The 23,920-nt window shown below is 41.2% G+C and overlaps 1 protein-coding gene across 1 annotated transcript in view; it reads right to left on the bottom strand.

Annotated features, from left to right (window-relative positions):
• The window catches only part of RSRC1 (arginine and serine rich coiled-coil 1), a 304,072-nt gene that overhangs the window by 260,073 nt on the left and 20,079 nt on the right, over window positions 1-23,920 (bottom strand). The window contains exon 3 of the mRNA XM_054983579.1: window positions 21,411-21,536. Within this exon, the coding sequence (XP_054839554.1) occupies window positions 21,411-21,536 (126 nt within the window). The remainder of the gene's footprint in view (window positions 1-21,410; window positions 21,537-23,920) is intronic.

Below are 23,920 nucleotides of genomic sequence, written 5' to 3' on the forward strand. Positions count from 1 at the left end.
GCCTCCACAAAATCCGGCTCCAAACAGACACATCATCAGCAGACACTAAATCACCTCGAGATCATACAGTGCAGAATGATGGGACCCGAAGCCATTTTAGCACCAATTGGCATGAATGCTCAGCATCATCAGCTTAAAGTGTGCCGTGTGGAATGGGCCATTGTCTCCAAAGGTTGCCCACTTTAATTCAACAGAGTTCTAGTGGCAGGTGCTCCACATGAATGAAAATAAAATTCGAGCTTAGAAACTAAGACACATAAATTAAAGAGTGTGATCAGCCCAACAACACTGGAACAAAGAGCTGAATTTACAGGTATTAACATTCAAATAGACATGTCAGCCTTTCCTTGATGGCATTCTTCTCAGAAGGGAAGGGAACAACCTCCCATGGTTCATGGTTTTTTGGCTAGTAGAAGAGGCTACAGCATCCTTCTCACTGCAGTCAATACCTGAGGTGTAGGATTAGTGAAATCTGGGGTGGCAGGGGGAAGCAGGCCAATTTCTAAATTGTTTTTAACAACTATTCTCCAAAGAAAACCATAAATCATTCTGCCAAAAAGAGAGAGTTGTGCTTGTAATTCATTATGACCACAGTGCAGCCAGAGTGCTGACAAAATAAAAATGCAATTACAATACTTAGCAGTATTCAGCACCAAATTAATAGCACTTGTGTATTCATATCATTTTTTAGCTTTCTTAAACCAATGAAAGACGTAAAAGTTGCTGTCACTAGCAGCTATCTGGTTTTATTGATAACTTAAGAGCCCATGGCTGTGCATTATGAAGTTTAATTTCCCAAAGTGGTCAATTAGATCTTGGTAATATCCTCATTGGTGGGCTGTTGCTCAAGGATATCGCGCAAACTTTTAGTTCACGACTTTATTATTTCATAGCATCCAAGATGACAAACTTTTTCTTATTTCCTTTGAGAGACTTCAAGAATATAGCTATTGTTTTTAAAAGACTCTGTGTGATATAACCTTTAATACAACAGCTAACTTCAAACAGTGTTGTTTTATTGATATAACAAGAAGTGGTCTGATCTTTCCGCATCAATAAAACACAGAAGATCACACAAGCAAGCTCAATAATGTATATTCTGCTAGTTCCTACTTATTTCCAAGTCTTTATTTGAAATAAAAGGAAACATATACCCTAGTATTACAATTGTATTTGATGTGCCAAGGCCAACATATGGTATGAGAAACGTCTGCCTTCTCATAAGAGAAATGTTTCAGGTATCACCTGAAAATTGTATTTATGATTATTCGGGGGGGGGGGGAATCTCTCCAGAACAACAGTGGGTTGGATCTTATGAATCTTTTCCACCAACAGGGAAATTTCCTCTAGTACCAGGAACTCTGTAATGCATTCTACATAGATCTCCCCTCTAAGCTAACTCAGAGACTCCAGTTGTTGCGTAACACTGCATTTTGGTTATTATTATTAGGAGCTGGGAGAACAATGAATATTACTCCCATTCTGCAGTCACTTCACTGGATACCTATCAGATTAAAGTATTAGCTATCACATACAAAATGCTTCATGGCTTTGATCTGGCATATCTATGGAACTGTCTCCAGTGTTCCACCACAACAGCTTCAGTCCTCTGAACAAGGCCTTCTGCAGGTGCCACATTGCACATGGCAAAATCAACAGCTGCCTGTACACATGCATTCTCTGTGGTGGCCCCCACTTATGGAACGGCCTACCTGAATAAGTTAGGAAAGCTCCCACTCCACCGGCTTTCTGCAAACAACACAAAACTAAATTATTCAAGATACTTTTTTTAAAATAGGAAGGCTGTACTGTAAAGAAGTGGTCTCAGAGAGATGCATCAGTATTGGGATAGGGACCATAGACTTTACTACTGTGTTTTACTGTGTGCTATCTGTTGCTTTGGATTTGATCCTAACCAGGTAGTTTCATGTTGTTTAATGTATTAGTCTTAGAACTGTTTATGCTCTTTTTCAGCATTTCTTCAACTCTCTATTAGATTTCTGTTGGTTTTAAATCTTTGCAAATTCACATTTGTAGATCCTATTATACTGTTTATTAAAATGTCCTTGAAATTGATTGTACTAAATCACACTGTGCAATCCACCTTGTGTCTCAGTGAGAAAGGCAAACTATAACATAAATAGATACATAAAATACTGGAGGAAAAGCCACTTGCACCAGCAGAAGCTTCTGCCATTAGTGGAATGAATCTATATGATCCAACCCTGATGTTTCAAGGTATCAGAAGAAAAGAGAAGACAAATCCAAAGGATGGTAAGCAAAACTCAGCCCACAAACGAATCTCTCCCTCTTCTACCTTCAACTCACTGAAAATTGACTCCTCATCACAGGAATTTCTGGGAGCAGCATGGGGTTCAATATGAGGTCTGCTGCGAGAACTGGCAAGCAGTATGTTCTTCTCACGCTCATATAATCACCAGTGGAAGCACACTTTCATGTGTATTAGAGGGATTGTGGCTCTAACGCACTATTCTACCACAATTCGCTTGCACTGCTCACTTCTCTTCAATTGTACCATTACTGTTGCTAACAGTTTTTTTATTTACAAAACCCCCTTGTCCTAGGCCTTAAACTTAATCTGATCAGCTCTTTAATAGACTAACAGGCTACAAATTTACCTTTCTTCTCAAAACACGTTTTGCCATTACCCTAACACTACTGCTTTCACTCACTTCTGACTACTTGTACTTCATGTTACATGGTATACTTTTACATTTTATTTTCTCGGCAGATAATACTAACACAAAGGAGCTGATTATGCTGCTGTCCTACAAGGCTCCAGGAATTACAGAATTCCTGGAGAATTATTTTAAAATACTTACTCCAAATCTTAGACATATTTTGATTATACTAATTTGATGGAAGTTACTACTGTAGATCACAATCTCAGTGTTATAATGCCTGTTTTTTGTAAAGAAGGGGAAATAGCAAGGAACTTACAATTACATATGAATTGATATATTGTCAAATTACAAAATATTATGCTCAAATATATGGCAACAGACTATCTTTAATAAAGTATAGGCTAAATTTAGAATTTGCTGGGGGTCCATATTTTAGGGGAAGAGGCACAGCAGGTGGCAAGGAGGTGGAGATAGCCACTCAGGATAGATAAGATCCACCACACAATCAGAAAACTATTTATGGGGACATTCTGTGAAATAACTTTCCACGCACTAATATAGTTCAACATTTGCTGTTTTGTTACTAGACATGGGCACGAATCGAAATACGAATCAAATTTCATGATGAATCAGGCCGATTCGTGTATCACAAAAACGCGTTTCCTGGGGGCGCGTTTTTCATGAAATCCACAACTTTGGGGGCCGATTCATTCAATTTGTGAATGCTTCATGATGCCAGACAGGCTGGCACCAATCCATTAATTCCCTAGGCAACATACGCCTGGAACATCTGCAGACCTTTTGTTGCCATGGAAACCCCAATCTTAGCCCACATGACCTTGAGAGGCAACTCTCCCTGCCAACCTGAGATCTCCCATTCTGTTCTATGAGCAACTTCTATGAGCAACGAGCCGGGAGGGGGAGGGAGATGGGCCTTCTGTAGCCATGGGAACACCAATCTCATCCCTCTAAACCCTGTTAGGCAGGTCTGTTTGCCAACCAGAGAACTCCTGTTCTGCTCTATGTGAGTGTTTCTTATATAAGGCACAGCTCTGTGCCTCCTGCTTTCAGTTCCAGTAGACAGAGGGAGAGGGAGATGCTGTTGCTGGGATTTGGAGTGAGAGAGAGTGGCTTTGGGAGCTTTGGGCTGGATTTGCTGCTGCTTCTAAAGAGACTGAAAAGACTTTTTCTTATTTTCTGCTCTTGTCCTTTGCTGGGAAGGTTGTTGGGTGAGGGTGCCTTTGAAGTCTCCCTGCGAGTTTCGCATTTCTGGCCATTGTAGGGCCCTATGATCTGACGAATCACAAACCTAATGAATCGTTTCATAAATGTGATGGAACGTGATGAACCACAAAACTCAGGGTTCAATTTTTCCCACTTCATGCCCATCTCTATTTGTTATAAGTTCTTTACATTGGTTCCTGTTTTAAATGGAAACTGTTTAGAATCTCTAAAACTGTAATTATTATTCAGAGAGTGAAACAGTTTGTGTTCTTAATTCATTTCATACTTACTTCATTAATCATGTTGTTCGGTAATTTATATTATATTCTCATTGTACAGCTATAGATTAACAAATTGTTAAAGTAACTACCATTAAAAATCTAAAATGTCAAATATATTAAACTTTACACTTTTCAAAATTATAGAACTGTTTTAAACCTAACAAATTCTTATATCTCTAAGGTAACCTATATGAAGACCCAATATTAAAGAACATGCCATATCAGTACTTATCTAAGTATACATACAAATTCATAATTTTCATCTTTCTGTCTTTGTTATCAACATAAAATCAAGTTTAAACCTCAACTATAGTTGTTAAACTAAGATACGTAGGATGAGGACTCTATCTCTTTCTTTCTGAAATGACCTAAAAAGCAGAACAGGTCATTTTAAAATGCACGGCTAAATTTAAAGTTTTTTTCAACTGATTGGAAGAAAATCAAAATGACCTGGGTTCACAGTTGCAAGGTGTAATAATTTCCTGATAGTATGCTACTAGGATCTCTAAAACCTGCCAGATGGTTGGTATTAAAATTCAGTACTTATATTGGCATCTTTTAATACAATTTACCTGTCTCAATAGCTATCTTGTCTTAAAAGCAATTGGAGGGGGGGACTTTATGCTTTTGTTACCTAGCACATAAAGCACATATATACTTAAGTCTGTATTATATGGATTCAGGCAAACAAATGCATGGTAGTAAATATATAAGAATAAAAGGATGTCGATATCTGTCTCTCCACCTGTTTATCTCTGGCAGGCATAATTCATCAGTAAATAACACTAGGAGTTTCAAAATGGGACACCAACTTCAACATGACCATGGGGAGTTGCACTACCAAAAATGAAGGCAATCAGAACATCCTGGCCCAGATTATCTCCAGATCCAACCATTCATCCTTCTGGTAACTACAATGGAAGCAACAGTTGTTTGTTTGCGGCAGGCACGACCCATCAGAAAATACTCTGCATTTCAGCTTTAGGATGATCATGAGAGTTGCAGAACCAAAGGTACTCTTCCTTTGGTACAAGGAGCATTCCACCCAGGTGCTTTGTACTAGAGAAAAGTGCCACTAATAGCAGGACAGATCAGTTGGCTCCAACCTATCGTGTTGCTTCCCTGGAAATGGAAATTAAAGCGAATGACCATAGCCAGGGCTTTTTTTCTGGGAAAAGAGGTGGTGGAACTCAGGACCGCACAATGACATCACTTTGGGTCAGCTGGAACAAGGGGGGAGTTTTTTAAAAGTTTAAATCGCCCTTGGCGAAAATGGTCACATGGCCGGTGGCCCCGTCCCCTGATCTCCAGACAGAGGGGAGTTTAGATTGCCCTCCGCACCGCTGGAGCAGAGCGGAGAGCAATCTAAACTCCCCTCTGTCTAGAGATCAGGGGGCGGAGCCACCAGCCATGTGACCATTTTCAAGAGGTGCCGGAACTCCGTTCCACCGTGTTCCCACTGAAAAAATGCCCTGACCACAGCAATGAAAAGAAAAACTAATGACATTAAGCCAAAAATAAAATTTAAAGGAACACAAAAGAAATTTCCACAACCCAAATCAAAAGCAGCATTGGACAAGGTATTAAGGTCTTTGGAAATATCTGAAAGAAGAATATCCTTTTTCCAGCACTAGCTCCTATGATACTGTTACTACTCTGACTGTGGGACATCCTTTAAGGCAGTACTATGTTGAGATACATCTGTGTTGTTCTGATCACACACTGGAAGATAGGCACTGTCAAATTAGAACACCACTGAAACCAAAGAATCCATATCCTTTCTGTCCCTGTATGATAGTATGAGTTCCTAGGACTGTTCTATAGGGGGTCAACTCAAGCAGGCATTTCTACCTCACCTTAACTAGGTTTGTCTGCTCCATTTTGTTTGAGCCTTCGTACTGGCTCTCAAATTCATTCTTTAAAATATTTCAGGATTTAAGAATAAATCATAAATTATAATTTATACTAGTACTATTTTGCTGCAGCAGCTGGGGCAAAAGCAATAAATCCATTTGAGTAGCTTCAATGAAATAGAAACTTTGAAAGGGGAGAAAGTAAACCAAAGCCCATTCGGCTGATCCTGTATAACAAAGGATCTTCCATTCCCTATTCCCCACCCTCACTCCCACACACAGAAATGAATCTATCTCCCAGGCATCTTCACTACTATCCAACTTATCAGAACTAACTAGTGCCCATGTGTGCTCACTCACCATTATGTCCCCCAAGGCCTCTTTTATTTTTCAAACAGCCACATCACCATGCAATAAATTCATAGTTATGAATGGCTGAAATACAGTCATAGGTTTTCCCTTCATTGGCTAATTTCATTCTCTGAGAATGGAAAAGGCTGTTTAAATGAGTCTTCATTCAAAGGATAAATACATGAAATAAGAATGTGAATGGATTATTCAGTGGCATCAAAATAGAGGCATACATCCCCCAAAGAACCTTGTTATTGCTAGCAACAATAGTTTATACCTGCCCAAGATATATTCAGAGCAGCACAGAAAACAGTACATAAGAATAAAACAGAACAGCTGGGAAAAAACCATGTTAAAAATTATATAGGCTGGGTTTTAAAATCAATATACATACAATCTTGAGAGATTAATTCAAAAAAAGCAGTTTTTTTCCAAAGCTTTTCTTGAAACCTAGCTTCCCTTATATTACTGAGGTTTTAATTTTTAAAAAGTTGATGAAATATGCTGCCATTCATAAACCCAAGCATTTAGTAAACTGACAATAAAAGAAATTTTCTTAGCCTTCCCCTGAAAGTTGCATAGCTTCGCATCACAGAATTAGATCCCTACTTCCACAAACAAAAGACTTTGCAGAAGCAAATCATGCCTAACTTCACCTTCCCCCTGCACCAACCAACATCCTCCTCCACCCCCCACTGGAAGTCATAGCTAAGTGTTGAAAGATCCTCCTCAACAATAGGCCATGTAGCATGAAGGGCTTTAGTAAAAAGAGAGAATCTAGCTATTGCCATAGAATAAGCAGTATGTGTTAACAAACCATACCTGATCCATGTCAAGAAAGGAGACAATTCTTAATTCAAAGGTTCAGTTTTATAGACAAGAGATAGGTAAATGGGAGGGGGGATAGACAACTTCACTCGCAGTGCACAAACAGCATCAAAAGCGCCTATTTGGAGCCAGCCCCAGAGATACTTGCTTTATAGCAAAAAATGCCCTTCCCCTGTGTGGTTGCATGTGAAAGGTACCCAAAGGAAGGGGATAAAATGAAACAGAGGGCAATGGGTTGGGGGAGGAGGGAGAAAGGAGAGGAGGGCAACAGGGATGGGGACACTGTCCAAGCTAGAACTAAGAGGAGGCTAGTAGCAGGTCCTGACGGCATTTTCTTCCCCAAATTAAAGGGATATACATTGATGAACAGTAAGTTCGACTTTCTGATTTGCACTGTTTGGGGCAGATAGGCCTTGAGCTTCCTTCTGACATCTAGGTTGTGTCAGAGCCTCTCCCTAGTAGGTTTAGGATACAGGTAGAAATATGGTAGCCTTATCTCTTGCAACCTATGGAATTTGGAACAGACTTTTGCAAGAAAGGTGGGGACAGTATGAAGTATCACCTTATCGTTGTGAAAGATAAAGCGTTCAGGTTTGACTGACAGTGCGCTTAGGTCTGAGATTCTTCTGGCAGATGTGACCACAATAAGGAAGATGGTCTTCATTCTCAGACTTCTCAGGGGAACATCCTTGACCAGTTCAAATGGATGTTTAGTCAGGGCTGTGTAAAATGTCTAGTGCTTCCCTCCTGCTCCACTGAGTGAGGGCTTTCCAAGAGGAATTGAAAATTCTGACCGTGAACTGTTTTCTGGATGCTAGGAGAGTGTCAGCCACCTCTCCGGAATATCCCCATCTTAGGAAGATTTTCCTTTCTATTCCCACACAGTTAAGCAGAGTGAGTCTAAATGAGAGTGCCAAATCATTCCCTGCTGTACCATGACCAGAGAGGGCGGTAGGATGAGGGGTGGAGATATCACCATCTGTTGGAGTGTGGAAAAGCACAGTCTCCCGGGCCACCAAGAGGCAATCACTAGCACTGCACTCTCTGTTCCTTGATCCTTCTCAGGAGTTTGGGTATTACTGGTAAGGGTGGTAATGCATAGCGGAGGCCTAATGGCCACTGCGATGTTAGGGCATCTGCTTGTTGGTGGAACAAACCCTGTCATGTACCTTGGTAGTTGATGGTTGTGTTGGGATGCAAACAGGTCCATGAGAGGTGTTGCGAAGTGCAATGTTATCCATTAAATGAGATCTTTCTTAAGGGACTATACCCCTTGTTGAATGGTCTACTTGCTCAGCCAGTCTGCCTGGACATTGGAGATGTCTTTTATGTGTTCAGTTCTGATTGAGGCTAGATGACCTTCCTCCCAGGTAAGTATCCTTGTCGCCTCCTTGTGCTGCCTCGAGGTCTTGGATCCCCCCTGCTTGTTTACATACATCTTGTCTGCGACCTTGTCCATACAGATCAGGATGTGTGAGTTCACTATCTGATCACTGAACTGGAACAGGGTCAGACAAATCACTCACATTTCCAAGACATTGATAGGAAGACATGCCTAACCTGTGATGCTTGCATCTGTAAATATTTGTTGTTCTCGAGGGGTCATGAATCTTTTGATCTGTTGTTAAAAAGATCTGAGAAAGGTCTGGAACAGTCTTGCATGCAGACGACCCCAAGGTATCACATTGTTGTTGGCCACTAGCAAACCCATCAGTTTGGGTAGTGTCGTGAGAAGTTATTTTCACTCTGATGACAGTTTCAGCCAGCTGTTTGGTCTTCCTGACCTTTTCTTTGGTGACGAATAGACAACACTCTTTTGATGATCATACCCAGGTGTTTGAGCTTGTAGGAACTGAATGGGGAACTGAGTGTCATGGTGATTTTTTTCTTTTGAACTTGATCTGATCAGGAGATCGTCTGGGTACAAGTGAACATGCATACCTCCCTCTCTCTCTCTCTCTCTCTCTCTCTCTGAGACATATGATGGGATTGATCAGGAGCTTTGGGAACACTCTTGGCGCAGAGGACAGGCAAAAAGGGATGGCTCAGAACTGCCAATTGATTTTTTTCCCCATGCAAAATGGGAAAATGGAAAAATGGGATGGGCTGTTAGAATCAGTACATGGAGGTATGCTTCTGTGAGATCTGTAGATGTCATGTATTCTTCTGGTTGAATGGCCTCTGCAACTGAGTGCAGTCTCCATTCAGAAGCAACTTGATAAACTTGTTCAAAAAGTTGAGCTCTAATAACGCCCTCCAGACCCCATTCTTTTTAAGGACTGTGAAGAAGATTGAGTAGACGCTTCCTTCCTCTCTGTTGTGGGGAACATGCTCCACAGCTTGAATGTCCAGGTGTTGGATTACAGTTTGAGTTAAGATTTCGCATAGGGGAAAGATGACAAAATGTTCTGGTGGGCAGCTTTCGAATTGTATGGAATAGCCTTGTGAGACTATTTCTAAGGTCCAATTGTCTGCCTGTGCATCGACCCAGGTTTGATGGTAAGGAGTATTTGGCCTCTCACAGGGATGGCTTGCGAGTCCTGTCTTAGAGAGCATGGTATCATTGTCGGATCTCTTTCCACATACCAGAAGACTGTCTATTTGATCTTGGGACAAAGTAAGCATTATCCCCCACAATACACTGGGGAGCTGGGACTGAGACAAATGGTTTACCCAAGACCATGTGGCAAGTTCATGGCAGTAGTGAGATGTGAACCAGCAGAGTACTGCATCACAGTACAGTTACTTAACCACTATACTACAAGTGGGTTCTTAAAAGGACCCCCGTTATTAAAGGGATGTCTAGATTAACCCCAGGATGGTCGCTTGGAATCCTGTCTGGACCTTAGTAGAGTGTGTTGTGAATAAAATGGCTGAGGGCCAAGGGATCGCCTCTCAGATTGTTTGAGTGTTTTTGGGAACACTTCCTTTTGTCCTGGGTCTAAACCCAGATCTTTCCCAGGGCATTCCCAAATAGCTTGTCTCTCTGAAAGTGGTAAGCCAGGACGATATTTTTAGAGTGCAAATCTGCTGGCCATGCTCTTAGTCAAGGGTGCCTACTTGTTACTGCTGCCGAGACCATAGTCCTGGAAGAAAAGGTAAGTGCATCCATGATGGTGTCTGCCTTGAAGGTACTGGCCTTTAAAATTCTGTTTGCCCCTTCAAGGGGGGTATCTATTGTTGTATGGGAGAAGTGGGATCAATTTTCTGATCCATACTCCTGACGCTCTGGAGGCAATGGCTGTAGCCTTAATAGCCATGGCCATGGCCTCGTGCGCTCTCTTCAGCATGACCTCTCTCCTCTTGTATAAGATGTCTCTGACTGACCCTGCCAGTCTTCTGACAGGAGCCCAGATGACTGAAGTGTAGCCACTGGAGCGTCGTTCACAGGTACCTGCAACATCTCATAGCAAAGAAAGTTAGTGAGTACAGGGCTGTTGTTGTTTTTTACCATATTAGGGAATTGCTCATTGGCTGATGGTTTAGACCACTCAGCCTTGAGGTGTCTCCCAAAATATTCTGGAACTGCGAGGACCTTTTCTGAGGAACCTTCCCTAGGAAGAGACTCTTGTTTCCCTGGGTCTGGATTTGGTATTCCCTGTTCAAGGGTCCTCCTCCCCCAAGGGTAATTCCTGCAGCCTTAAGGCTGAGAATGTCTTAGATAGTAAATACTGGTAGACCTCAGATTCAGACAGTTGGGCTGATTGTTCTGGCAGGGATATTTCCTCCTCCACCACATCTGAAGGAATTCTTCCTTCTCCTTGTCATTATAGATGCTCTCTGAGGTGATCCCCCTGCTCAGTGGGGATCCCTGTAGCGTCTCCGGAAGAGGTTTTTTCCATCAACTACCTGATCTTTTTAACTGGAGTTAACGGGGAACGAACCTGGATCCTTCTACAGGCAAAGCAGAAGCTCTTCCACTGAGCCACAGCTTCACCCTTGGAGGAAAGAGGAGGTAGACACTACACCACTATTAACAGAGGTTTCAACCCAGCAAAGGTTATTTATTTCCTCCCTCCTGGTTAGTCTTAGGAAGTTAAAGTTTCAAAGACACAGGCAAGTTTGTGCCCTTCGTACATCACCCATCTGACGGAGAGAGTCCTATTGTAAAGGCAGGGTTAGATCTGAAGGGGAAAAACCTGCTGTGGAATCTCCAGCCAGGAGGCTGGCACGGGCACATTCACTGTGGCACCAGAGCTAAGGAGATTCCTGGTGTCTTTTCCCACCAAAAGCCTGGGCTCAGGTAACATGCCAACTCCAGCTGCAGAGCAGAAGCACACAGATGCTTCTGTCTTGCGCTCAGTGATGGGCCTTTTGAAGCTCTTCTGTGGCTCTGAGGCTGACTTGTAGCCAGGAGACCGCACAAGTTATGGAGGCATGTCGGTGCCAACTTGTTGCTGGGAGCACGTACAAGCCAGGAGCATGTCGGCACTGGATTCATCAATCCCCATCGCGTTTGGTGCAAATACTAGGCAGCATTCCTCTCTGTTGTCTAGAAAGCTGTCCTCATAATCCCTGGCATCCATCTTGTAGGTGGCTGCCCCAAATGGCTACCATGATCCTCTCAGTCAAGAGAACTGTGATTCTTGAAAGCTTATGCTACAATAAAATTGGTTAGTCTTAAAGGTGCTACTGGACTCTTTTTGATTTTGCTACTACAGACTAACACAGCTAACTCCTCTGGATCAGTCAGCCAGGGAGATTAGTAAGAGACAGGAGAGGACGGCAAGAAGACAGGGAGGATGTATGAAAGTTTAAGTCAATAGAGTTTGGAAGACAAATGAAAGATTAAAGGAAGAGAAGAGCAAAGAAGTAGGAATGGGAAAGTGAAGGTGAAACTGAAGTCCTAATAAGAAAGTAGCAGAGCTAGTCTGCTACTAGACTGCTCACCCTGGAGACAGGAACACAACTGAAGAGAGGGTGTCCCACACGTCAGACAGGAAGAGGAAGAAAATTAGTTCCTGCCTCCCTGATTGGACAGTGAGAATCACCCCACCTCCACCTCAGAGGGAGAAGAGCCAAGTCTAACTGGCAGTAAAGCAGTGGGACAGGAGAAAGGCCTGGGAACCAGACCAAGATTGTTAAGCAGGGAGGAGAGGGCTAGACAGTGGCTGGAGGCAAGATGTGAGAGATATATGAGGGGAGAAAGAACATAGAGAGGAAGGAAATACTTTGCCTGCACTCGCATCAAGAATACTGTCTTTGGCTCAGATCCAGCATCATGGCATCAGAGGCAGTCCTTTTGGGAAAACTGACCTGATTTGAACCAACCTCTAAAGACCTATTTTTGCAGGTTCTAAGAGGAGATACAACACTAAGGGGTCACTCTGGAGTTAATGTTAATCTGCTACAGGAAATGGCCCTTTTGTTATTTCATAAAGGGATAAAAGCTTGATTGCTCTATATATTAGGGCTGGATTTTTCTAAAACATTTGGGAATGGCACCAGGCAGCCATAAAACAAGTCTCTGGAAAGGCTTTCACACTCTTTTATCTAGGTCAGTGGATGATAGACTTTATGTTTTTAGGAGCTACTTAATTTTTTCCAAGAGCCTTGGGAGCTGCTAGTCACAAAATGGCAGCTTTTATAAAAATTACAGCATGTCAGAGCAGATCTCTGGTTCTCAGGTACAGAACTTTTGTTTTCCCTAGAGCAGTCACACCAAACTGTAATGTCCTGTACAGTGCCATGGATATAGCTAGAAATATAAGGTAAATGTTGTTGGATTTTACCAAGAAGATTACAGAACATGTCTTTGCACACAGAAACAAGGCTAACCTGGCTCCACCACTAGATACACCAAGAAGAGAGTTTGAAGGCCTAGAATAGAGCAATCTTGGAGAGGGGCACGAAACAAAGAAGTAACACAGTGGTGTAGCCTTGTGTAGTTTAGAGGAGCTGTCTAATCCATTGTCATGGACTGCCCTGGTACTGAGTCAGAAGATAAGTTCTCATCAGAGGAGGAAGACATCCTGCCCCCAAGCCCCAACTTGGAAGACACCTTCTGTGAGGCAGGTCCCTCAGAACCCCGAGCCAGAACCAGTGCCAGCCCCTGAACCAGGAGGCCCCAGTCCATGGTGCCCCCTGCCAGACCTGCCATAGTCTCCTGAAGGATCCCAGAAGCAGAGATGGTGAAGGGCTAGGGCAGAGGTCTGGACCAGGCACAGGAGTGCACACCTGGCATCCCAAGGCCTTCCCCCTGCTTAAGAAGTGCTAGAAGAGACCTAAATCATTACTGGATCTGGGCTGCAATACTCCTCAGGTGTAGAGGAGATGGCTCAGCTTGGAAATGATTCAGCTTATAGAAAAGAGCCTAAGGAGGACCCCAGCCTCAGCTGTAGGGGAAACTACCTACATAAGGCTACAGTGAGACTGCAGCCAGTGTGGGATCAACTTGTCTGCAACTGTGTTGGTAAGTCTACCAACTGCTTGGCCTGCTTGTTGTTACATTCTTGGACCCTTGCTGCCTGAAATACATTACCTGACCCTGGATTGTGACTTTGGACTAAAATCTGAGAACCCTTGCAGTGGAACTTGTTGCTGGGACCTGGTGAGCAGGACAATCAATATATAATATGTTGAAGTCCAGGTGCAGAGAGCATCTGAGAATGGCAGGAATATCTAACATTACAGAAGTGAAGATATGATTCAAGAACAGATGTATTGGCTGAGGGCCAAAAGATACTCAGATGTATAAGAAAGTTGCAATCACTAATTTTATATAGACTTCATTAAAATAAAATGCAGTAAGAATAAATTAGCATTCCAATGTTTCCATATAGATAACCTTGTCTGGTGTTTGAAGTTATAAGAGAATTAGTTAGCTAAGAATGTGAGCTCTTTTCAAGAGGGACAGTTAATGTTTAGGAGACAGTTCTGAAATCCTATAAATATAAGAAGTTGGACTGATCGGGAGCTTTTTCTTAGCAGAAGTTCCCTGCCTGTGACCTGCTTATCTTTGGGTAAGATACTTTCCTGGACTCATGTAACTGCTCTCCTTTAATGATCTATGCAGTTATAATGGGTGGTATATTTTCTGTTGATTGAGCTAATGTTAAGAATACTGAGTAATCATGTTTTAATAACTGCTTAGAATGGAAGCAGCGATTCTATGACAGTATAATTTGTGTACTATACCTGATAACTAACCTAAAATGTTATTGAGGTATACCTCTTGCCAGGAGTTACCTGATTTGATATAGGAAAGTTAACTAGATGCTTAGTGCTTCTTGTGCATACCAATATCTGAATCAAGCCTGAGTCTGGCCAGAGCCATCCAGGCAAACAGCTTTGACGCAGGGCGTCAGTTAATAGCATGCTCCTTCCCCATCTAGAGAACAAGTGCATGTGCGCACACAAAAAGAAGCAGCATATAGGAATGGATGCTAGCATTACCATTTTCCTATTCAGAGCAAAGCTTCATGAATGCACCTCATTCTCCTCCTTCACAAAAAAGAGGAAGAGGAAAAAAGCTGCTGCAGTAGCTTTAAAGGCAATTACAGCAGCGCTGGAAGACGGATGGAGAGCTACTTTTAATGGTTTGGTGCGTGACTGGTCACTCCTGAGAGATCTTCTGCTCATCATTGGTCTATGTAATGTGCATCTAGTCTCCTTCTGTTTCGCTTCTGCTTCAGCATGAAGTACTTACTCTGGGTTAAACAAAACTAAGTCTGTGTTGTACTATTACACTTGTGTCCTTCCTGTGAAGCCAATATATTTTAGCACTCTAGAAGCTTACCTTTACATTAGAAAGGGCCCCTTAAATATACAGCTTTCCATTTAATACATCACATAAATAGGAGATGAAGAGCACACCACCAGCATAAAATAGCAAGAACTATTCCCCTACTTCAACTTCTACAGCCTATGCACCAATGAAGTCTCCACTCATATCTTATAACAACAGATTCAACAGCATGAAAAAGCAACACAAATCACGACTGTCAATACTGCTAGATTGTTCAACCAAAAATCAGGGGAAATGATTTTTTTCAAACAAAATAAAGGGCAGATCATTCCTGTACAGAAAGAGTCAAAGCTCCTAGCACTCTGTGAAAGGTAAGATCTTCCTCATTCTGATGTTTAAAGCTCAGAATGTCTCCCATTTATTTATTTACTAGTACACTATCTCTCAGGCCCAGTTCATAAAAGTAACCTAGAGCAGCTCTTCATGATCATTCACATGCTCCTACTACACTCTTAATGTAACGAGCCACGCACACCTAATGTAACTCTTCCCTATTTTAATAAAAAGCAATGTGAATAGGTTTATTACATACATTGTTACAGAAAAGATGGAAGTAGTTAAGTATCCATATTTTCCCATCATGTCCACCAAATGTCCACTTTGGGTAAGTGTATGAACCAGTCCTCATATGACAGATACAGAGATGTTATTTGCTCATTGCTCATTCAGTACATTTTTATTCTTCCAGGGGGCTTAGGGCCCCATGGATTGTTCTTCTCTCCTCCACTTTCTCCTCACAACAACTTTGTGAAGTAAGTTAGCAAGCAACTGGTCCAAGATCACTCAACAAGCTTTATGGCATAGTGATGGATTTGAATCAGTGTCTCTCAGATCTTAGTCTGACACTCGGACCACTATACTAAAAAAAAAACCTGACTGACTCTTCACAAAATTACCACAACTATGAACTCCTGCTTAAAACTGGGTACAAAGTCAAATAGTAATACTTCTGTAAGAGTTGGCAGCCACAAACAGATTCCTTGCTTCTCAACTTTTGAGAGAGATGTAATAAAGAGGTTGGAACGGGCAGTCCCAGAATTACAGCTTGTGGATTAAAGCCCTCACAATGATTGGTATAGTTGCTACAAGTGAAACTGCATTGTCAAACAGCATGAAATTTTTTCTGAGATTAACAAGACCACACTTTAAAATAATGCTCAGGTAGACATTCACCATGTGGAAATGGATTTTCAGAAATCTATACACACCATTAAAAACCAAGGGTCACATTAGATCAAAGATAAGTATTTTTCTGTTTGTGACAAGAGGATCTTTTGTAACATCTCTAGGCAATTAGCTGACTACTGTCATGTAGTGAATGCTTCAAAGTGGTAGTGCTCCCAAAGCTGTCAGTCACGTCATTGCAGTGCACATCAATTGAGTAAAGTTGAAACCCACTGATTTTGACTCACTATGCCCCCAAAGTGCTTCCACATATGATTTGTCTTCTTGACCCTTTATTGTCCTCATTTATCTCTTATGAATCCTTTTCAAAAAGTCATTATTATTCTTGAATGCCCAGAACTAAACACAGTAGTCCAAACAAGGTCTTACTCATACAACTACAGTCTAGCAGCACAGGCCATTCCCATATTTGGAAATCTTTCTCATAGTAACTGTCTAAAATAGCATTGGTCTTCTGTGGTACAGCATCATATTAATATGGTTCATCATTGTTATTACACATGCATAAAGTTGTCTTACACTGAATTAGACCATTGGTCCATGAAGACCAGTACTGTCTACTCAGACTGGCAGTGGCTCTTCTGGGTTTCAGGCAGAGGTCTTTCACATCACCTGCTACCTGAATATTTTAATTGATTGCATTAAACATATGATAATATATACCTTTGTTTGCATGACAAGGGACAGTCGGTGAAAATAAATCTTACAAATATGTACCTATGTCATAAAGCAGTACATCAAATATATATAGAAAGGCATGTTTTAACTAAACAATTCAATATGGTCAAATGTGACCTTGCTTCCTAAAGGGGAACATAGGAATCCAACTGGTATGAAAAAATATTAAAGATTTATGATGGCGGCATCTTGGCAAGAACAGCTTTGCATATCAACAATTCAGAAACATAATTTCACCAACGAACAGAAAAATATTTCATTATGTGCATTAAATTAAGTTTTATTCATATTTAAAATTGATACATCTTCAATATCATTTGTATCTGACGTTTTAGAAACTTAAACAACACCATTTATAGAAGACATGCTTGCTATGCAACTAAAAATCAAACTGATGCATTACAACACAACTGGCATACAAAACTGTTTAACATATTGAGTCAGGTGTGCTATTTTTTCCATTACTAAACTAAAATTCTTTGTAAATCAAAGAATAAAGTCATTCAACACATAAAAAAGGTTACTTTCACAATTAACAGGAACAATTATAACATAAACAGGGAGGCTTCAGTGACAGATACATAAGTGAACTGTACAGAATTCTAATGCTACTGTTCTAGAGACACATGATAGAGCAGTAAGAATTGCCATATCCTAATCTTCACATGGCAATAATTTCAAACTGATATTATTATTCTCATTTCCTTGAATAATATCCATACTCCAGGGTCATTTTCCTTCTCATATTCAATATTGTGCATGCTTGTATCAAGATTCCTTTCTTCATATCCTGTCACAGTATCAATCACTGCCTCCTGTCCACTCAATCCACTTTTGATTTATCAGCCGCCGTCTTTCTGGACTCCATAACTCGACCCAAACCATTTTAACAAGACATTGACAAATAGCACTCAGTATCGCATCAACCTGTTCCACTTAGTAAACTAAGAAACACTAACTGTGACATCTCTGCATAAGTATTCTATTCCATTCCCCAGACTGATGTATATTAATGAGGAGATGGTATTTGAAATGCTTCTTCCACATCAGCATCTAATATGATCAAATTAGGAAATGGGATGATTTATTAAATTTTGTAGAGCTGAAATATTTCTTTATATCACTATATCTGTGGTTTCAGAAAGTGAGCTGTTGCTTTCAATTTTTCTACTGAGGATGTGCTCACATTTCACAGACGAATTATTGTCTTTAAAAAGATTGCAAGAAGGCAAAATGTTATTAAGCAAATGCTCAGTAAAACAAACTAAATCAGTTTTAAGATTCCTAATTTAATGTAAATCGTGGTTGTTCTGTTGAAATTCAGTTTGTGATCCTATTAAATCATATTTGCATTGTACTGTTTTGCGTTTGGACAACTTTGAATCTATAGTATTTCTAGGCAGCTACAATTCTTAAGATGTATCCAAAATAAAAACTTGTACTATGAACCTGCATGTTTACCTCTTGGATTGCAAAAACCTCTGTTAGTCCTTAAATATGGAAAATAGGAAGAATTTCCATTTTTAATTTTTTCTTAAAATGAAAAAATTACATTTTAAGACTACTTTTACATATTTAACATTGTGCACTTAAATCTTCATTTTTATTTTTAAAAAAGTTGCCATATTTCCTAAAATGTCAGGACTTTTAGACTAAGGCTTGAAAATTTGAAATCTTACCAAAATACATGAACAAATATTACACAGAATCCTGAGTTTCTTTCTTCTGTTTCCAATAACTATAGAACTTCCTTCCTACAGACATCTTCCAAAGCCCAAACATTTCTAATTTTGGAAGTCTATACAAAGCTTCCATTATGAATTATTATTTGTATATGTTTTATTTAGCTGGACTTATTTTTACTCACACAAACGTTAAAGATAAGGGAGGCTATATGTTAAAAATTATTAGCTTCAATGACAAAAATGTTCTACCATCATACATTTAATTGCAAAAGTCTTTTACAGCAAGGCTCAATTTTTATCTCCTTAAAAGTGTAGATAAATCTGGCTATACACATAAGAAAATTATCAGATAGATCTAAGAAGTAGAAGACAAATCACCCAGCTATCTTTGTAAAACAAAAGACACAGAGCTAAATAAAGAGCTATATGCTTAATACCATGTCAGCCATCATTCCATAGTTCTCAACACTGAAAACAGTAAAGTGCTGATTATGACATAAAAGACCGGCATAGAAAGAATTATTATTATTGATCCACATATTATTACAATTTCATTTACAATGTCACACAGAAAATTATTGTTCAGCAAGAGAAATAGCAATAACTTATAAATCTATCTACACTCCCCAAATATCATCTTCCAGAGATCTTGCAACTCTGGCCCCTTTCATTCACTCGATGTCTCCCTCACATATGCCCACACAAACACCCACCCATCCATCGTGGCAACTGCTTTCTTGTGATGCTGTCCAATCAGCTGAACCCCATGCATGAATATTTATTTATTTTGTACATTTTTTTAATCCCACCCTTCCTCCAAGAAACTCAGGAAGAGATACATCTAACAATGTGGGTCTTTCCCAAACGACTAACCACGTTCAAATGACTGCAATATCAAGCCATATGGGACAATCCCTCTGGAAAGTAGGCAGGCGTGATTTTGGTATGCAGCTGCCCCCACTACAGAAGATCTGACCTAGCTCACAAGAGAGATTTGTCTTTACTTACTCCCAAATCCACTCCCCCAGAACAGGACCATTTGACAACATTCTCAAGATTGGTTGTTGGGGGTTTTCCGGGCTGTATTGCCGTGGTCTTGGCATTGTAGTTCCTGACGTTTCGCCAGCAGCTGTGGCTGGCATCTTCAGAGGTGTAGCACCGTGCTACACCTCTGAAGATGCCAGCCACAGCTGCTGGCGAAACGTCAGGAACTACAATGCCAAGACCACGGCAATACAGCCCGGAAAACCCCCAACAACCATCGTTCTCCGGCCGTGAAAGCCTTCGACAATACATTCTCAAGATTATACAGCTATTCTTTCTTTTTTCTCTCTTCCTGAAAGGGCCCGGCTATTTTATTTCCAACCTCGGATTTTAACATTAAGGAGCCAAATATGCACAAAGCAGTAAAGTGAACAGTTATTCTCACCAAATGGGTCGAGCCCATGGAAGCATTCTCCAAAGCAAGCCCACTTTTGCATCTTTAACAATTATTGCACAATAGGAGCAAAGGACTCCCTCCTTTGCATCCCTCAGCCTTTGCATCCCTCAGTTTAAAACGAAAGAAACTTGCCATGTATGCAGTTTTAGTTCTTCCCTTCTACTACCTCCAACAAAACAAAACAAAAACTAACAAATGCAGATGCCAATGCTTTGTTAGTCATTCAGGCACAACAGAAATCTACTGCATCAAAATAAAATTCAAAAAGCCAAAGAATTTAGATATTAACATTCCTAGTTCCAAAAACAGACTGCTTAATTATAAGCATGCATATATGCAGTTAGCCTGTCTTACAAATCCTTAAACAAAATGTGTCTTCCTCCTACTTCTGTCTGAAGTGCTAAGCTATCAGTGGCCATAACAACTCCTTTTTTGCTCAAGGCAACTTACAAAAAACACAAGGTACAATAAAACTTCCAATAACCCTCGCCCCACCAAAATGCTTGCAGCCGACGCTCTACTCTCCTGGCTGCAAACTGTGCAAAACTGAATATTCAAGAGGGCTTTTCTACACAGGTAACAGAGTTGTACTTTACAGAATAGTTCAGAAAGTAACCTGGGTAAAGTGGTCTGTGGTCTATACTACCATTTCCAGAGACTGAATGCCTTGTGATTGGAACTATTTAGGGATCTAAGGAATATCACAATTCAGATAGTGTACAATTTCATACATTCTGACTTACATTAATGTAATTCTTAGGGGGGAAACCTGTTAGTCTTCAGGGTGCCACAAGACTCCTGTTTATCTACACCTACAGTTTTGGATCCAAAGATTATCCACTGGTCTCAGAAGAGTGAGTAATTTTCCTCTCAAGGTACAACACCCTGATCCACACACACCTTAGGCAGTTCCCAATGGTTCTCTGACTCTCAGGGTAGCTTTTCAGGAGTTGCAAGAGGTGTCACAAGGAGGAGGAAGAGAGAAAGAACTGTTGTGATAGCAGAATTTCACCCATACTGGTTTGAATCCAACCCACTGCAGGTCATCTCCTTTGTGTTCTTATCCCACTTGGTACTTCAAGCATATGTTCATGTCAAAAATGTTCATTTTTCATGAAAAAATGTAAAAATGCTACTATGATTTACTTTCACAGTAAGCCTATGATTCAGATCAATGTACCTATTAGGAACATTAATGTAACAACTTTTGCTTAAAAAAAGCATTTCTTGTGGTATCATCCTGCCCTGCACACCATAACTCAAGTATCAAGCTATTTAACCATTAACACCACCCAATAGTCAAGTTTAAAACTACAGGACAAGAGGAAAAGTCATTCTAGATCAACCTCTTGCACTGAAGCTAAGTAACCCTCTGAAGTTTATACAAGATGACTGTCACCTTAGTCCTTTTGGCAGGAGAGCATAAAGTAAAAGTATACACTACCTGTTTATTTTCAATCTTGGGGGAGGGGACTAATGGAAGATGTCATACCTTCTTGTTCTGCTCTTTGATCTTGATCTCTGAGACCTATTTGATTTTCCTCGACCTCTTGATCGGCTTCGGCTATGCTTTCGCTTGGATCCATATGAAGAACTACTGCTAGATCGATGCCTGCGCCTAAAATAAACAGATATCACCATAAAAATTCACTTATCAATGGGACATAACATAGCTAATATTTTTCATTTGTGCTACCACTAAGCTCGGCACTCTGCATATGTACTGTGAAAAAATATAGTGATACATGCATAGAAGGGCCAAGTGCAACAAGTCCCACCATGATATATACAAGAGGTATTTGTATCATGCAAACCAGCGCCTTTCTATATGACCGAACTAGAATATCCCGTGCAGGTTGCAGAAGTATTTCCTAAGCACATTAAGTGATTTTACATTGTCAAGTTCAGTTCTGATACCACAACAGTTTAGCAGTATGAAGAGTATAAACTATTAAACAGTCATTTATAATTGCTGTACAGTTTTGTTAACTGGCAAGAGGTCATGGTTGTTCAGTATTCATTTCTTCAGTTTCCAAAGAATAACTGGCAGACAATTTACTGTTACATACAGAACTATGAATAACCACTACTAGAGATATGAAAATTGCTAGGAAAGCTGGAAGGCAATACAATGGCTTGACTCAGTAAAAGAAGTCATGGCCTCCAGTCTGCAAGATCTGAGCAAGGCTGTTAATGATAGAATGTTTTGGAGGTCGTTAATTCATAGGGTCTTCATAAGTCGGAAGAAACTTGATGGCGCATAACAGAGAGAGAGAGAAATGAAGCCTCACAAAAAAGCCATAAATTTGGAGAGGCATAGTTTTTCTTCAATTCCACCCCCCCCCCTCCCCGCTCCTGATTTTATTTCAACTGTTCCAATGGAAAATTTAAAAGAGCACTAAAAGGTACTGAAAAATTCTGCTTTGGAAAACATGAAATGCTTTTCAAGATAATGTTTTACTCAATTATAATATACAGAATGTAGGCTTTATATGTAAACTTTTCAGCATTAGAGGATAATTCCTGTACGTTCTGCAGACAAATACAGCACTCAAATATAATATGTATTTCTGCATCAAGAAGGTTCTCTTCTACAAGACTAGTCATCAGGACGTGGTCTTTTCTGCCTGGGAAAAATTGTTTCGCCGACCATAAGCCAAACTAGACATTTCATTTAACTCAGAGAAACCATGAGGACTTGCAATCAAATGGCAGCTACAAGTTCCCTGTAGGAATCCATTTCCACAGAACTAGAGGCCCAATTCAAATCAAGACCACAACATGGGTGGGGGCACTTCAGCAATTCTCCCGCAATATTTTCCTGACCCAAAAGAGTGTCAGGTCCAGTGTATATGTAAACTGTACTGACTCCATTTTCTAATGCTTTTAGTGTTTAAGTGCTTTTCCCCACAGGCCTCACCGCTTCCCAGGCGGATTTCTCACCGGAGGAGATTGTTTTGTCTAACACCGTTCCACCAAGCATTGGCCTTGAGAGAGAGCAACTTCCCAAGACTGAAAGACGTTGTTTTGAGAACTGTGGGGGGAGGCTGGTCCAGCTGGGAACTGTTACTCTGTACCTTATGCTTTGCCCTTCATTGGTAACAATGATCGTGTACCATCCTGAGTCTCCTATTCAGGACAGTGGACTATAATGGACCTTTTCTGCAGTAAAGTTTCCTTATTCAAACAATGGACTCTTGTCTGTTTGTGAGGGGGAACCTGTAGGAAGAGCCTTATTTAGCCACAGTCTGACATTTTGTTACCAATCATGCCTGAGTCGGGCCCAGCGGAATCCAAGGTAGTCCCGGACACGGATCCTTTGTTCGATCCGTATGCGTCTCCCGACAGTCAACCAGCGCAACCCCAAGAACCTCAGGAACCTGTGCCAGCAGGGACCGGAGCCTCGACTACTACCCCGCCTCTCATCGACCTCGGCAGTGAGGGGACAAGGCCGACGGCTGCTGCCCTCCCCTTGATCTCGTTACCCACACCGTCGGAGTGGGGGGCCAGACCCCGAGAAACGAGAGAGCGCCGGGCCAGCGGGCTACATCCACGAGCTTCTATGGACGGGCGCCGAAGCCTAGAGACTGTCCCTGAATTGGACAGCAGCCAACCGTGGCTGTTTTGGAATAGGACGACCGAACAGACGGACGGGGACACATCCCGCCGCGGCGTTCTGAGTTGGGATTATACCGAACTTGCCCCGTGGAAAGAGCCAACGGAAGTTCCTGAACAAAGTTGGGTACGGATGCAAAGTCGCACCCTTGCTGTAGATTCCGGCATCTCGGCAGTGACGGGCCTAGCCAAAGGAATTCTAGCAGCGAGATCGCAAGTCGATCAAGGAGACCCCCCGCCTTGGGGGCCGTTTTCCCCGGTCTCCGCAACTGAGGGAGGTTCCATGATGGGGCAACCGGGTCCAAGTCGAATACAACAGTTGGAAGCTAAACTGATCGACATGGAGGAAAGTTTGGCACATGCCATTCATCTAATCGCAGCGATGGG

Source organism: Eublepharis macularius, chromosome 6, assembly GCF_028583425.1.
Source record: "Eublepharis macularius isolate TG4126 chromosome 6, MPM_Emac_v1.0, whole genome shotgun sequence".
Classification (NCBI taxonomy): Eukaryota; Metazoa; Chordata; class Lepidosauria; order Squamata; family Eublepharidae; genus Eublepharis; species Eublepharis macularius.